At 40.0% G+C, this 15,489-nt stretch overlaps 1 protein-coding gene across 2 annotated transcripts in view; it reads left to right on the top strand.

The window, feature by feature from the left end:
* Positions 1 to 15,489, top strand: part of LOC123759116 (receptor-type tyrosine-protein phosphatase S) — a 144,268-nt gene that overhangs the window by 118,525 nt on the left and 10,254 nt on the right. For both annotated transcript variants that reach the window (XM_069328996.1, XM_069328995.1), the window contains 4 exons: positions 4,247 to 4,344; positions 4,472 to 4,555; positions 11,856 to 12,023; positions 12,352 to 12,439. In XM_069328996.1, the coding sequence (XP_069185097.1) occupies positions 4,247 to 4,344; positions 4,472 to 4,555; positions 11,856 to 12,023; positions 12,352 to 12,439 (438 nt within the window). The remainder of the gene's footprint in view (positions 1 to 4,246; positions 4,345 to 4,471; positions 4,556 to 11,855; positions 12,024 to 12,351; positions 12,440 to 15,489) is intronic.

Here is a 15,489-nt window from a genome sequence, read left to right as displayed (position 1 = left end):
ACAGTAACAATAATCATATCCAGTAGCCACTAGGAAACTGTTGTTGTATTCATGGGATAGTGGACTGTATCTATTGTGTGTTCCCTAGGTGGCTCAGTTTTCAGGATGACCCAACAGGAATGGTGTTGCTTTCATGAAACTGTCGGATGAAAAATCGCCACTTTACCTCTTGGTAAAAAATATTATGTATAATGCAACTAACACTGATACGGTTACAAATTATTTTAGTCAATCCTTTTGATCTGGCATCTTGCCACATATGTATTATATTATAAACAATGGCAAGATTATTTAATTCTTTAATGCTATCAGTTTATCAATTGCAAATGTATACTTTAATTTATCTTTATGCAATTGCAATATATCAAATATTTGTTAAATATTGATTAACCTAGTTAGTATAATTTTATTTTAGTGGCAAGTAATTTACTTATTATGGTGAGCTTGTAAGCTCATGGTGTAACTGCACAGGCAGTTAATGGTTTTAGTGGTAAAAAGAATTGGATCCCTTCTCTCTATATACACCACCAACCTCCCTTATTTTCTTAAGATACAGTTATGGAGCTCTATCTTATTGTATTGAGATTTAACCCTCTTGTTGGGCCAGAGCATGTAGTGTTGTTCACTACTGATGTTGAAGAGGTGTTGTCTATACTTTGTCAGCTTCTGGCTTCCATCGTCAGATGTTATCTTGAGATGATTTCGGGGCTTAGCGTCCCCGCGGCCCGGTCCTCGACCAGGCCTCCGTTTTGTTACACACACCCCCGGAAAGCAGCTATCTTAACTCCCAGGTACCTATTTACTGCTAGGAAACAGGGGCATCAGGTTGAAAGACACATTTGCCCATTTGTCTCTGCCTCCATAGGGGATCGAACCCAGAACGTCAGGACTACAAATCCTAAGCGCTGTCCACTCAGCTGTCAGACGTAATGTTCCTCACACTTTACTCACAACTTACGGCAAGACACTTATATCACTTTAAAAATAGTGTCTTAATGTTTATACACATTTTATGTGGTCTGACAGCTGAGTGGACAGAGCAACGGATTCGTAGTCCTGAGGTTCCGGGTTCGAACCCCAATGGAGGCGGAAACAAATGGGCAGAGTTTCTTTCACCTTGATTCTCCTGTTCACCTAGCAGTAAATAGATACCTTGAAGTTAGACAGCTGCTATGGGCTGCTTCCTGGGGGGTGTAACAAAAAGGAGGCCTGGTCAAGGACCGGGCCGCGGGGACGCTAAGCCCCGAAATGATCTCGATAACCTCAAGATAGATGTGCAGTTGACACCACCATTCAGGTCTACCGATGTTAAATAGCTGCAAATAAACAGCTTAAACATCGAGGAGTATCTTTTTGAGGCATCGGAGTCATGTTTACTGTGTGTGAGGGAGTGTGGCGTCGGTGTGTCCACACACTTCTCTCACTCTTTCTTTATGGCAAGACACACTAAAAACACTGTAAATAGTGTTTTAATGTTTATACACATTTATGTGTAGTTTACAACACCATTCAGGTCCAGAGATGTAAAATGGCTGCAAATTAAGCAGCCATTCGTAGAAGTGTCCTTGTGTGGTGGCGGAGTATTGTTTACTGTCTGACAGCATCTGGCCACTTGTCGAATGCACCCCCAAGGTGGAGTATCATTGCCCTGCCTGTTTTAAATATCCATTTATACTATCGTTAACCAAATGTATTTGGCTAAACAATTATTTATTGAGTACATGCATATATTTTGGAGTATTGCCATGATGCTTATAGCTTAGTAGATGAAATTACATATTCTGATATATCCTTTTGGCGAGACCTCCTTGGGATGGAGTTTACAAAATGGTCGAAATATGCTGACTTAACACACTCTGTCTTGAGAGAGCTTGCCTAGATCTATAAATAGCTATGCCTGGTCCATGTGCTTTCATAGACCATTTTTTAAATTTTGCCCCGAGGGGCGAGTTTATTGGGCAATATAGACAGCCCGTACAGGACTCGAACCCGTGACCTCCAGTTTGTTCGTTTCGCGGAGCGATATCATAGACCATGTGACTCTGACATGTTATGCTGTAATTTTGGTAGAAATTTTCTACAAACATAAAGTTGGGGGTTTGTTTGATGTAGGTGTTGAGGATAGCTTACTGACCAACCAGCAAGTATACTTGAGTCCAAAACATTGAGAAAATCAATAGGAGGCATGAGGAGGATTCGAACCTATGCACTGGGCACTCCCAGGCACGCTCAAGACCACTACTCGTAACGTGGTATTTGCATTGCAACCTGGGATTCAACTGAGCCTTCTCTGGTTTCAGTTCCCCATGAAATCACAGCTTGTAGCGCTCTGGTTCTACAAGCCAGAGCGCTACAAGCTGTGATTTATTAATGTGATTTCTTTGTGTTATTGAAGAGAAGTGTAGGAGGTACACAAGCCAGAGTGCATGAGGATATTGCGTGAAACCCTGATTAGGCTTCAGTGGAAGCCTCAGGAATCCTAGACGATTCAATTGAATCCCTGGTTGTAATGCTGTTACCATGTCGTGGTGTAGTGGTCTAGAGCGTTCCTGGGAGTACCTAGCACATAGGTTTGACTCCTCCTCAACTCTCCTACTGATTTTCTCATGGATACATCATGTTAATATAATGTATTTGTATAACCAAAAACATTGTTGTGGACTAAAGTAAACTATCAGTGCATGTACAGTATCCCTCAGCAAGGTCTCCAGTTCCCGGCATGTGGAGGTACTAAGACTATCCGGGTCGAGGAATGAGTATACAGTCACTTGGGGTGAGGTCTGCTTGTAACAGTGTTGCCTACATCTATGACATTATACCTTTCTATGGTCAACGCTTCCTTTATATTAGAATTTTGTAATATCTGGGAACTTTCTTCTTCGTTCTTCCATGTTAAACATCCTTTGATATTGTCTTCCGGTTATTCGTCTCCTTACTCGGTCAGATTTTTTGCTGCTAAATTTAACTAATAAGTCTATCGCCTCTCTTAATTTCCCTAACTTCTATTGCTTACTTAGCTTGCTCTTCAATCAGAATATCTTTGTTCGTCTATTCTTAATGCTCAATCTTCACCATAGAAAATAAATGTTCACCATTGGAAATAACCTCAATCTTTGAGTATTTCCTCATGGAAAAATAATTGTCAACTTTTCTATTCATAATGATCTGAAGCGACATATTCATCACCCTGTACGTATTCCAGATCATCATCCTGCACGTTTTCCAGATCATCATAAAAATTTTCCGTAAACTTCTTCAGTAGTTTCTGATAATAACCTCAGCTCATCTTTTTTATTGACAATTTTCCCTTCAATTTCCACTCCTTCATATGCTGTTATAGGAATGTTTGTCTTATTTATTCCCAAGAGTGAATGTTGGTACACTGTGTGCAATACCTCTATATATAAGTGTGCTAAACAAATAACTGTTAATGTTAGTGTGAAGAATGGAAGCTTTTACCCCATTTTGTTTTGTCTCTCTCCCTCTCCCATCTGTAAATCTTGGCTGTATTACCTTCCCGCTGCAGCACGACGCGACCTTCACACCTGCAAGTATCGACATTTTATTTCCACAAACAACTATGGTAACTCTTTCCTTTCTACTGTTAAGCATAATTTCCTTAGACAAAAGGATGGTTAAAAGACATCTTCAGTCTCTGAATGTTCATTAAAATACCTCATAACTTGTATTAGTCTTCCTTTTCTTTATTTTTTATTCTGATTGAGGATTTTATAATCTATATCTTATAAGGACAGTGGACATTGTCCAGTATCCTTATAGTAATAAGGACACTGCTATAAGCTGTCCTTAACCTTTGTCCCTTAGGTCCAACACCAATCTATGTTCACCATGTCGTTTACTGGTGTTAGTAATGATTTACTTCTTTTTTACATGTATGCAAAATTGTGGGAACGTTATGTCACTCTTACATATGTGAGGGAAATATCTTTCCCTCTCACGTACAGCATCATTATAGTGTTGGAACGCCATCTTCAAGTAATACTTTAATTGAGTATAAATTCTTATTTGCTTCTTCATGGTTTAGGAGTTAAGGATATAATTTTTATATCATTGTAGTTAATTATATAAATTATAGCAACCATATATGTGGCCTGTTTGTTCTATTCCGTCTGGGAGTCAGCCAGCATCACTTTGTTTGTGTGAGAACTCTAGGGAAAGGCACTCAACTCTATATATTATATGCTATTTTTGCTCTCAATTTTATTTCAGTTGACATGTATTTCAGATAGACACAGGACAGAGGTCTATGATAATGGAAGAGCTGTGCAAGACCTGTCTAACTACAACACTCTACCCCTTCTTGATATCCCAATCACATCTCAGGTATGTTGTGTGTGTGTCCGTGGTGAGTATTGTGGCATGTTTATGTAGTCACCCAAATATGTCTCTTACTGCCACTGTCAACCATTAAAATTGAAAATGTGTTAATGAATACGTTTATTCCCTACAGAGTCAACCAAACTTGCCATCACAGCCGAGGAACGTGCCTGCTCCTCCAGATCCAGCGCCTCCTCCTCCTCCTCCTCTGATTCCGGTCAGTTCTCTCTCTCTCCGTCTTATGTCTGTCATAGCCTCACTTAGCCAGTAACCGGGTTCTTTACTTACCAAACTGTATATGGGGCCTTAGTGCCTCTTTTTAATCGATCCCGCCCCGAGTCATAGGTAAGTTATTAAGAACTGCAGGAATAATTAATCTAAAGGAAAATGGAATAAACAACACTAAACAGAACCATCAATTGTACCTCTTAACTATATATATATATATATATATATATATATATATATATATATATATATATATATATATATATATATATATATATATATATATATATATATATATATATATATATATATATATATATATATATAATGTCGTACCTAGTAGCCAGAACGCACTTCTCAGCCTACTATGCAAGGCCCGATTTGCCTAATAAGCCAGGTTTTCATGAATTAATATATTTTCTCTAATTTTTTTCTTATGAAATGATAAAGCTACCCATTTCATTATGTATGAGGTCAATTTTTTTTATTGGAGTTAAACTTAACGTAGATATATGACCGAACCTAACCAACCCTACCTAACCCAACCTAACCTATCTTTATAGGTTAGGTTAGGTAGCCAAAAAAGTTAGGTTAGGTTAGGTAGGTTAGGAAGTCGAAAAAACATTAATTCATGAAAACTTGGCTTATTAGGCAAATCGGGCCTTGCATAGTAGGATGAGAAGTGCGTTCTGGCTACTAGGTACTGGCTATATATATATATATATATATATATATATATATATATATATATATATATATATATATATATATATATATATATATATATATATATATATATATATATATATATAATATTATACATATGTACATGACATAACCTTTCACTTTCGCACAGGACACTAAAACTTCAGCAATCTTCTTTCCCGGCGAGTCCACTTCTATCTTCTATCGTACACTACTCAAGGTTTCCTCCCTGAGCCTGTCTTCTACGGTCCTCACGCCGGATAGTTCAACTTTCTCAGTAAATCATTGGCCAGTCCTATACAGTATCGTCACTGTGCCCAAATCACTATTTCTACTCTCCAGCAACACATTGGCAAAGGTCTCCAGCAACACACTGGCAGACATCCGCACAGGCTTATAACAATTCTTAACAGACGGACATTGCTGCCATCTCGTAACTCAACTTGACCATCCCGAGGAACGTCGGTCCAATCACCAATACTTCGCTTAATATTACATACAAATCACTGTCTACACCGACTCGGCCACTGTCGTGGCCGAGACGTTCTCACTGGAAAGAACGTTTGTTCTCACTGGAACATGTCTTGAGTTCAGGACTGCCCTGGGTGAAGTGATTCCTGGTGACCAAGATACCATCCATATTACTTCTGCAGATTAAAAATGTGATTAGTAAGACAGAAACTACATAGAGATCAAATAAGATGACAGTCTTCCTCCGGTGAACAGAAAATGGGCTAGGGAGCGCTCAACAGATGTTATTGATATCGTCACACCTCCCTTCCAAAAAGAATTGGGGTCGAGTGCACTCAACAGATGGCGTCGACAGTAAATTTGAATTGTGTGAAGCTGAACTAAAATGTCCGATGATGTGTACCTGAAGATAATTTAAATCCAGATTGAGAGGCCATTCTGTGTATCCTGGTTGTAGAAAAACATTATTGTTAGATAAAAGGTTATGACTACTTATTTCCCTGTTTGTCACATTTGTATTTCTCTCTCTCTCTCTCTCTCTCTCTCTCTCTCTCTCTCTCTCTCTCTCTCTCTCTCTCTCTCTCTCTCTCTCTCTCTCTCTCTCTCTCTCTTTCTCTCTCTTTCTCTCTTTCTCTCTTTCTCTCTTTCTCTCTTTCTCTCTTTCTCTCTTTCTCTCTTTCACTCTCTCACTCTCTCACTCACTCACTCACTCACTCACTCACTCACTCACTCACTCACTCACACACACACACACACACACACACACACACACACACACACACACACACACACACAGGCTATAGGTAGCTGGTATTCCGATAGGCTCAGGAATCTGTACACCTGTTGATTGACGGTCGAGAGGCGGGACCAAAGAGCCAGAGCTCAACCCCCGCAAGCACAACTAGGTGAGTACACACATGCACCATTTACCACCTGACTACACTTACATCAAGCGTTCTAAGTTCCCCAGTGCCTGTGAAATTTAGATTTATTTGCAAGTCTAAATAAATATTCTTGAGTCTAGGGACTATTTTTTATCATATCTCCAGGATTCATAGTGTCCATTTAGACTAAGTATTTTAGCATTATTATCTTCAAATCATGAGATGAGTATGTAGTAATTTAGTACAAAATTAAGCGTAACGGATACGTGCCAGCTGCTATAGACAGATACGTGCTCTGCCTGCTGACGCTCTCCGCATGTGGCCACCTTACCTTACCTTGAGGTTACCTTGAGGTGCTTCCGGGGCTTAGCGTCCCCGCGGCCCGGTCGTCGACCAGGCCTCCTGGTTGCCGGACTGATCAACCAGGCTGTTGGACGCGGCTGCTCGCAGCTGGCTCCAAGTCTGACACAAGTAGTCACCTTTCCCTTCTTCCTCCCAATTTAGGTTTTCGCTCTCTTACCAAATCAGTGTACACGTTTGCAGTGTAGGTGCTATTTAACAGTATCCAACATGATGGGTGAACATCAAGAAAGCTACTTGTACCAGTTACAATATCTGAAGTAATTGATTATTACAATGATATCTCTAAGTTTCTTTTTAGGTGAGTAAGTACATTAGCCAGCTGTCCTCCGAGCGGTTATAAACTCATAACCAAATTGATGCTTCAGGGAAGCACTGTGTCCCTACTCTCGTCAATTACTGTGTGTGTGTGTGTGTGTGTGCTTCACACACACACACACACACACACACACACACACACACACACACACACACACACACACACACACTCACAGTGCAGGGGAGGTCTCACCCCTCACCGTAACTCTCTGCTTCCTATTGCTTAGATACTCCCTTATCCAAGGTGCTCCAGTGGATAAGGGAGTATCTAAGCAATAGGAAGCAGAGAGTTTCGGTGAGGGGTGAGACCTCCGATTGGCGTGAAGTCACCAGTGGAGTCCCACAGGGCTCTGTACTCGGTCCTATCTTGTTTCTGATATATGTAAATGATCTCCCGGAGGGTATCGATTCATTTCTCTCAATGTTTGCGGACGATGCTAAAATTATGAGAAGGATTAAAACAGAAGAGGACTGTTTGAGGCTTCAAGAAGACCTAGACAAGCTGAAGGAATGGTCGAACAAATGGTTGTTAGAGTTTAACCCAACCAAATGTAATGTAATGAAGATAGGTGTAGGGAGCAGGAGGCCAGATACAAGGTATCATCTGGGAGAGGAAATTCTTCAGGAGTCAGAGAAGGAAAAAGACTTGGGGGTTGATATCACGCCAGACCTGTCTCCTGCAGCACATATCAAGCGGATAACATCAGCGGCATATGCCAGGCTGGCCAACATACGAACGGCATTCAGAAACTTGTGTAAAGAATCATTCAGAACTTTGTATACCACATATGTCAGGCCAATCCTGGAGTATGCAGCCCCAGCATGGAGTCCATATCTAGTCAAGGATAAGACTAAACTGGAAAAGGTTCAAAGGTTTGCCACCAGACTAGTACCCGAGCTGAGAGGTATGAGCTACGAGGAGAGACTACGGGAATTAAACCTCACTTCGCTGGAAGACAGAAGAGTTAGGGGGGACATGATCACCACATTCAAGATTCTGAAGGGGATTGATAGGGTAGATAAAGACAGTCTATTTAACACAAGGGGAACACGCACAAGGGGACACAGGTGGAAACTGAGTGCCCAAATGAGCCACAGAGATATTAGAAAGAACTTTTTTAGTGTCAGAGTGGTTGACAAATGGAATGCATTAGGAAGTGATGTGGTGGAGGCTGACTCCATACACAGTTTCAAGTGTAGATATGACAGAGCCCGATAGGCTCATGAATCTGTACACCTGTTGATTGACGGTTGAGAGGCGGGACCAAAGAGCCAGAGCTTAACCCCCGCAAACACAACTAGGTGAGTACACACACACACACACACACACACACACTATTATTAGATATTATTGTTATATTATATTATATTGTATTATATTATATTATATATATTATATATATTATATTATATTGAGAGATATTATTGTACAAGCAGATAAAGATAAATCACGACTGTTGATACTGGGGGACTTCAACTTTAGAGCAATAGACTGGGAGGCCTATGAAGCAAGAACGGAGGACTTTTGGACATGCAGATTTGTGAATCTCATACTGGAGACATTCTTGTATCAACACATAAAGCAAGCCACAAGAATGAGGGAAGGAGATATACCGTCAGTACTGGATCTAGTATTCACCAGGAAAGAAGAAGAGATTTTTGACATCCAGTACCTTCCTCCCTTGGGAAAGAGTGATCACGTCCTGTTAGACATTAAATATGCTTTAAGATATCATCTAGAAGAAAATGGGGACATTGAAACAGTTGATAAACTCGATTTAAGGAGAGGCAACTATGGGGAACTTCGACATTTTTTTAATGAGTGTAATTGGACAGAATTGTTGCTAGGCAGGGAAGTAAATGAAATGTATGCCAAATTGTTAAAACTATACGAGGAAAGCACACAAACATTCATACCAAAACAGAGATGCAGGGCCAGAAAACAGGATTGGTTCGACAGAAATTGTGAGAGGGCAAGAGACCAAAAGACACAAAAATGGAATCAGTATAGGAAGAGGCCAAACCCCCAAACATACCAGCGATACAAAGATGCGAGAAACAACTATACAGCAGTAAGGAGAGAGGCAGAAAGAAATTTTGAAAAAGGGATAGCAGATAAATGTAAAACAGAACCGGGCCTATTCTACAAATTCATAAACAACAAATTGCAGGTAAAGGATAATATCCAGAGGTTGAAAATGGGAAACAGATTCACGGAAAATGAAAAGGAAATGTGTGAAACATTAAATGAAAAGTTCCAAAGTGTGTTTGTACAAAATGAAAGCTTCAGAGAACCAGACACAATAAGAATTCCAGAGAACAACATAGAGCGGATAGAGGTGTCTAGAGATGAAGTGGAAAATATGCTAAAGGAGCTCGGGAAGAACAAAGCAGCTGGCCCAGATGGCGTTTCACCATGGGTTCTGAGAGAATGTGCATCTGAACTCAGCATTCCACTTCACCTGATCTTTCAGGCATCCCTGTGTACAGGAATCGTAGCAGACGTGTGGAAACAGGCTAACATAGTTCCAATCTACAAAAGTGGCAGCAGGGAAGACCCCCTCAATTATAGACCTGTATCATTGACAAGTGTAATAGTGAAAGTATTGGAAAAGCTAATCAAAACTAAATGGGTAGAACACCTGGAGAGAAATGATATAATGTCAGACAGACAGTATGGTTTTCGATCTGGAAGATCCTGTGTATCGAATTTACTCAGTTTCTATGATCGAGCCACAGAGATATTACAGGAAAGAGATGGTTGGGTTGACTGCATCTATCTGGACCTAAAAAAGGCTTTCGACAGAGTTCCACATAAGAGGTTGTTCTGGAAACTGGAAAATATTGGAGGGGTGACAGGTAAGCTTCTATCATGGATGAAAAATTTTCTGACTGATAGAAAAATGAGGGCAGTAATCAGAGGCAATGTATCGGAATGGAGAAATGTCACAAGTGGAGTACCACAGGGTTCAGTTCTTGCACCAGTGATGTTTATTGTGTACATAAATGATCTACCAGTTGGTATACAGAATTATATGAACATGTTTGCTGATGATGCTAAGATAATAGGAAGGATAAGAAATTTAGATGATTGTCATGCCCTTCAAGAAGACCTGGACAAAATAAGTATATGGAGCACCACTTGGCAAATGGAATTTAATGTTAATAAATGTCATGTTATGGAATGTGGAATAGGAGAACATAGACCCCACACAACCTATATATTATGTGAGAAATCTTTAAAGAATTCTGATAAAGAAAGAGATCTAGGAGTGGTTCTAGATAGAAAACTATCACCTGAGGACCACATAAAGAATATTGTGCAATGAGCCTATGCAATGCTTTCTAACTTCAGAATTGCATTTAAATACATGGATGGCGATATACTAAAGAAATTGTTCATGACTTTTGTTAGGCCAAAGCTAGAATATGCAGCTGTTGTGTGGTGCCCATATCTTAAGAAGCACATCAACAAACTGGAAAAGGTGCAAAGACATGCTACTAAGTGGCTCCCAGAACTGAAGGGCAAGAGCTACGAGGAGAGGTTAGAAGCATTAAATATGCCAAAACTAGAAGACAGAAGAAAAAGAGGTGATATGATCACTACGTACAAAATAGTAACAGGAATTGATAAAATCGACAGGGAAGACTTCCTGAGACCTGGAACTTCAAGAACAAGAGGTCATAGATTTAAACTAGCTAAACACAGATGTTGAAGAATTATAAGAAAATTCACCTTCGTAAATAGAGTGGTAGACGGTTGGAACAAGTTAAGTGAGAAGGTGGTGGAGGCCAAGGCGGTCAGTAGTTTCAAAGCGTTATATGACAAAGAGTGCTGGGAAGGCGGGACACCACGAGCGTAGCTCTCATCCTGTAACTACACTTAGGTAATTACACACACACACACATATGCACACGCACACATACACACACACACACAATATATATATAATGTTATATATATTTTTAATTATACATCGTATTTTTAATTATTCATCTTCAGAAGAAATCAATTCATTCATTCCTTCTGAAGATGTATTATTAAAAATACGAAAGTATTTAAGGAAATTCATGTTTCAATTCTTCCTCCGTGATCTGACACTCACATTTTTCATCACTTGTTAATTTTCGTGATTTACACATATATATTGTGTGTGTGTGTTTGTGTGTGCACTTCAAAACCATTATTTTGTATAAAGCCCTGGTATAGGTCTTTTTTTTTTTTGCTAAATGGGAAGGAAATATGTGAAAGGTGATATTTCCTGTAAGGAACCACTCTGATACCCGACACATACATAGCAGCAGAGGTGGTGCTGTGTCTGTTCAGAATCTCCAGCAAACTGAACGAGTGATTTAGTCATTGATCGCACAGTTCGAAATTATATGACATAGTATATAAACAATCAGTAAAAAAAAGTCTTCTGGTTTTTGGTAAATTAACCATAAAAAGATAAATATGTTGTCATATTTATCTATATTTATTTATATTTGAGTGAATTTTCAGATATTTAATTCTATTTTTGTATTATAATAATTTATATCCCCAAAAAGGACGCAATTCCACCAGCAGTTGAGGAGGAAAATGTTTATGAAAACATTTACAAGAATAACTTCCAAGAGGACATATACTGCAACTTCAGCCGACGTGTGGCTTTTGATGACGTTGAAGCCTATCTCAACAAGGCCATTGGTGCTCATGATACCTCAGAGGACTTCATGGTTAGTCAAGTTGTTTGTAGCTGTGGCAAAGGGGTAAGATGAGTGGAAAGTGGGAAATGACTGGACTAATGGGTAATAAATGTACCAAGTGGGGTATGACTGTACAAAGTGTGGAATGACTGTACAAAGTGTGGAATGACTGTACCAAGTGGGGCATGAATGAACCAATTTGAGGATGCTTGTACAGTGTTGAGAATAATTGTACAAACAGTTGTCTCTGGAGGTTTGTTAGAACAACAAATACAAATATCATGGGAAGATATGTGCAGTCTTTACCCCTCAGTGTTTGTAACAAATATCTAATGGTGACCTCTGGTGTGTGTTGCAGTCTGTCCCGTCCAATGTTGGCAAGTCTATGTCTGTCGGAGAACATCTTGAGAACAAGAAGAAGAACCGCTACCGGAATAACCTTCCTTGTAAGTACACCTGATTCTCTTTCACCAATTTTTACCATTATCTCATGCAGAGGCTGGTTGATGAGGCCCTGACCTCACCTAATCTCACCTAAACTCACCTAATCTCACCTAATCCCAACCATTCATTATACAGCAATGTTTTTCTTGCAATGATACTTTAGACATTAACTCAATTTTGTACAAGGTTTACTCTCCTGCAGTGTAAAACAAATAACTGGATGAGCCTTACATTTATTAGTCCTGGTCTTTTTACACCAGTATACTAGTCCTGATCTTTCCTCACCCTCAGTATACTAGTCCTGGTCTTCCCTCACTCTCAGTATACTAGTCCTGGTCTTCCCTCACCCTCAGTATACTAGTCCTGGTCTTCCCTCACCCTTAGTATACTAGTCCTGGTCTTCCCTCACCCTTAGTATACTAGTCATGGTCGTCCCTCACCCTACGTATACTAGTCCTAGTTGTGGATTTTTTTTTACCCTTCTGACTCCCTAAACTAAGGAACTAACTAGCCACTAGGAAACTTGTTTTCTTCGTGGGGTAGTGGACTGTATCTATTTTCTGTGTCCCCTAAGTGGCTCAGTTTTCAGTGATCCAACAGGAATGGTGCTGCTTTCATCAACCTGTGTGAAAGAAAAAACCTCCACTTACCACTTAGTAAAAAAGTAATATATATAATGCAGCTAGCTCTGATTCGGTTACAAATTATATTAGCCTATTCATTTGATCTGGTAACTTGTCATATATGAATTATTAATAAAACAATGACATATTCTTTAATGGTATGAATTTATTTATTACAAATGAATATTTTAATTTGTGTTTAAGCAATCGCAATATATCAAGTATGTTAAACATTAATTAACCTAGTTAGTATATTTTTTTAATTTTAGTGGCAAGTAATTTACTTATTGAGGTGAGCTCGTAAGCTCATGGTTGTAACCGCACCTGCAATATAATGGGGGTTAGTGGCTCAAAAAGACATTGGATCCAGTCTCTAGTTACTACACCACCAACCTCCCCTTATTTTATTAGGATGCAGGTACGGAGCTCTTATCTTATTGTACTAAGATTTTTAACCCTCTTGTGGGGCCAGAGCTTATAATGTTGTTCACTACTGATGTTAGAATGGTGTTGTCTAGACTCCACCGGCTTCTGGCTTGGAGTCCGGTGTTGCTCACACTCCACCCACAGTATATGGGAAGACACACCTGTTTCGTTAAAATAGTGTCTTAATGTTTATACACATTTAGGTGTAGTTAACACCACCGACCAAGCCTTTGTGTGGTGGCAGTTTTCTTTACACAGCGTGGGAGTATGTGTATCACAGCTGTGGTGACGATGTGGCCACACACTTGTCTCACTGTTTCTTGGCAAGACACACTCTTATTTCACATTAAACAGTGCCTTGATGTTGATACACATTTGTGTGTTGTTTTATACTACCAACTAGGATTTCACGGAAGATAAACGGCTAAAACTAAGCTTGTACGACCATGGAGTGTTCCCATGAAGTGTTTGTTGTTGTTTTAGATTTAGCTACTCAGAACGAAATGTCCATGCACATATATCAAATGAGGTGGTAGGTCTTGTTTATCTTGTGTGAGGGCAACCCGTTCTCGCAAATTTAATAAGTCAATATTGACTTATTAGTTGCGTGCATAGGTGACATACTAAACATAATAGTTTCCCTTGAAAAGCTTCATAGAAAACACCGACCTTACCTAACCAACTTAGTATGTTAAAATAAGCATCTTATTGCTTCGTAATTACAATTGTTACTTAACCTATTATAGGTATAGGTTAGGTAATAATTGCAATTACGAAGCAATAAGATGTTTATCTTAACATACTAAGTAGGTTAGGTAAGGTCGGTGTTTTCTATGAAGCTTTTCAAGGGAAACTATTGTTAAGTATGTCACCTATGCACATATTTAATAAGTCAATATTGACTTATTAAATTTGCGAGAACGGGTTGATGAGGGAGTGAGGCGTCGCATTCTGTGGTGACGATGAGATCACACTCCTCTCTCACTGTGGCAAGATCAAATTATTACTTAAATAGAATATCTTGCAGTTAATACACATTGTATGTGCAGTATACACTACTAATCAGGTCCATGGAATCTAAAAGGCTACAAATAAAGCAGCTTGAAGACCGTGGAGTTGTTTTTGTTGATTTAGGGGCGACGACGATCGTAGGATGGGATGCGCCCCGGTGTACCCGGTAAGGGTTAATCGCAAAGCCCGGTAAGGTGAAACGGCAAGCCAAATCGCGAAACAAGTGACGCCAATCACTGGAAACTAATATGCCATGTGGCAAAAAAACGCAGACAGTCAGATGATTGGGGAGCCCCAGGAGTCCCTCAGGGTGACAAGCACCGGCCCCGCCCCACACAGAGAACACTGGGTAGCAAAACCAAAAACTCGGCCCCCAACTAAAACGCAAAAGTCATCCAATGTCCTCCGGTAGAGCAGAAGCCAGCCGCCCACCACGTCTGAGGGTACACCAGGAGCCCACTAAGACCCGCCAACCCCTGGCACCTCTCATCCAAGCCGGCCCCCGAACACCGTCACCCCGCCCGCACCCTGCCAGGAGAACCAGCCAGAACAAGTAAAAAAAAAATCTATCAACAATCCCATGACCCAAGGCGATATGTGCGCCAGGCGTCGTACAATCGGACCGTTAAATAGGGATACCAAACGGCAGTAGCAAAGCCAAAACGCGAAAACAGAACGTGATCAGGCGGCTCCCAGACAGAAGAGGTGTCCAGACGTCCGCTTGTCGCCAAGGTTGAACCAGGAGTCAACCGTGGAGTGTGTCCTCATGGCAGAGGTGTATTGTTTATTAAAGCGTCAGCGTTTGCACACAGATGCGATCCACTCATTGGCGAGTATCATTGCCTTGCCTCATTAAATAATTCATTTATACTACCGTTAACCAAATGTATTTGGCTAAACAAGTATTTCTTAAGGATGTGTATTTATTTTGAAGTATTACCATGGTATGCTTATAGCTGTCAGATGTAATTACATATCCTGATATGGATTCA

The sequence above is a fragment of the Procambarus clarkii genome, chromosome 22 (genome assembly GCF_040958095.1).
Source record: "Procambarus clarkii isolate CNS0578487 chromosome 22, FALCON_Pclarkii_2.0, whole genome shotgun sequence".
Lineage (NCBI taxonomy): Eukaryota > Metazoa > Arthropoda > Malacostraca > Decapoda > Cambaridae > Procambarus > Procambarus clarkii.
This window is presented reverse-complemented; position numbering and strand designations above follow the sequence as displayed.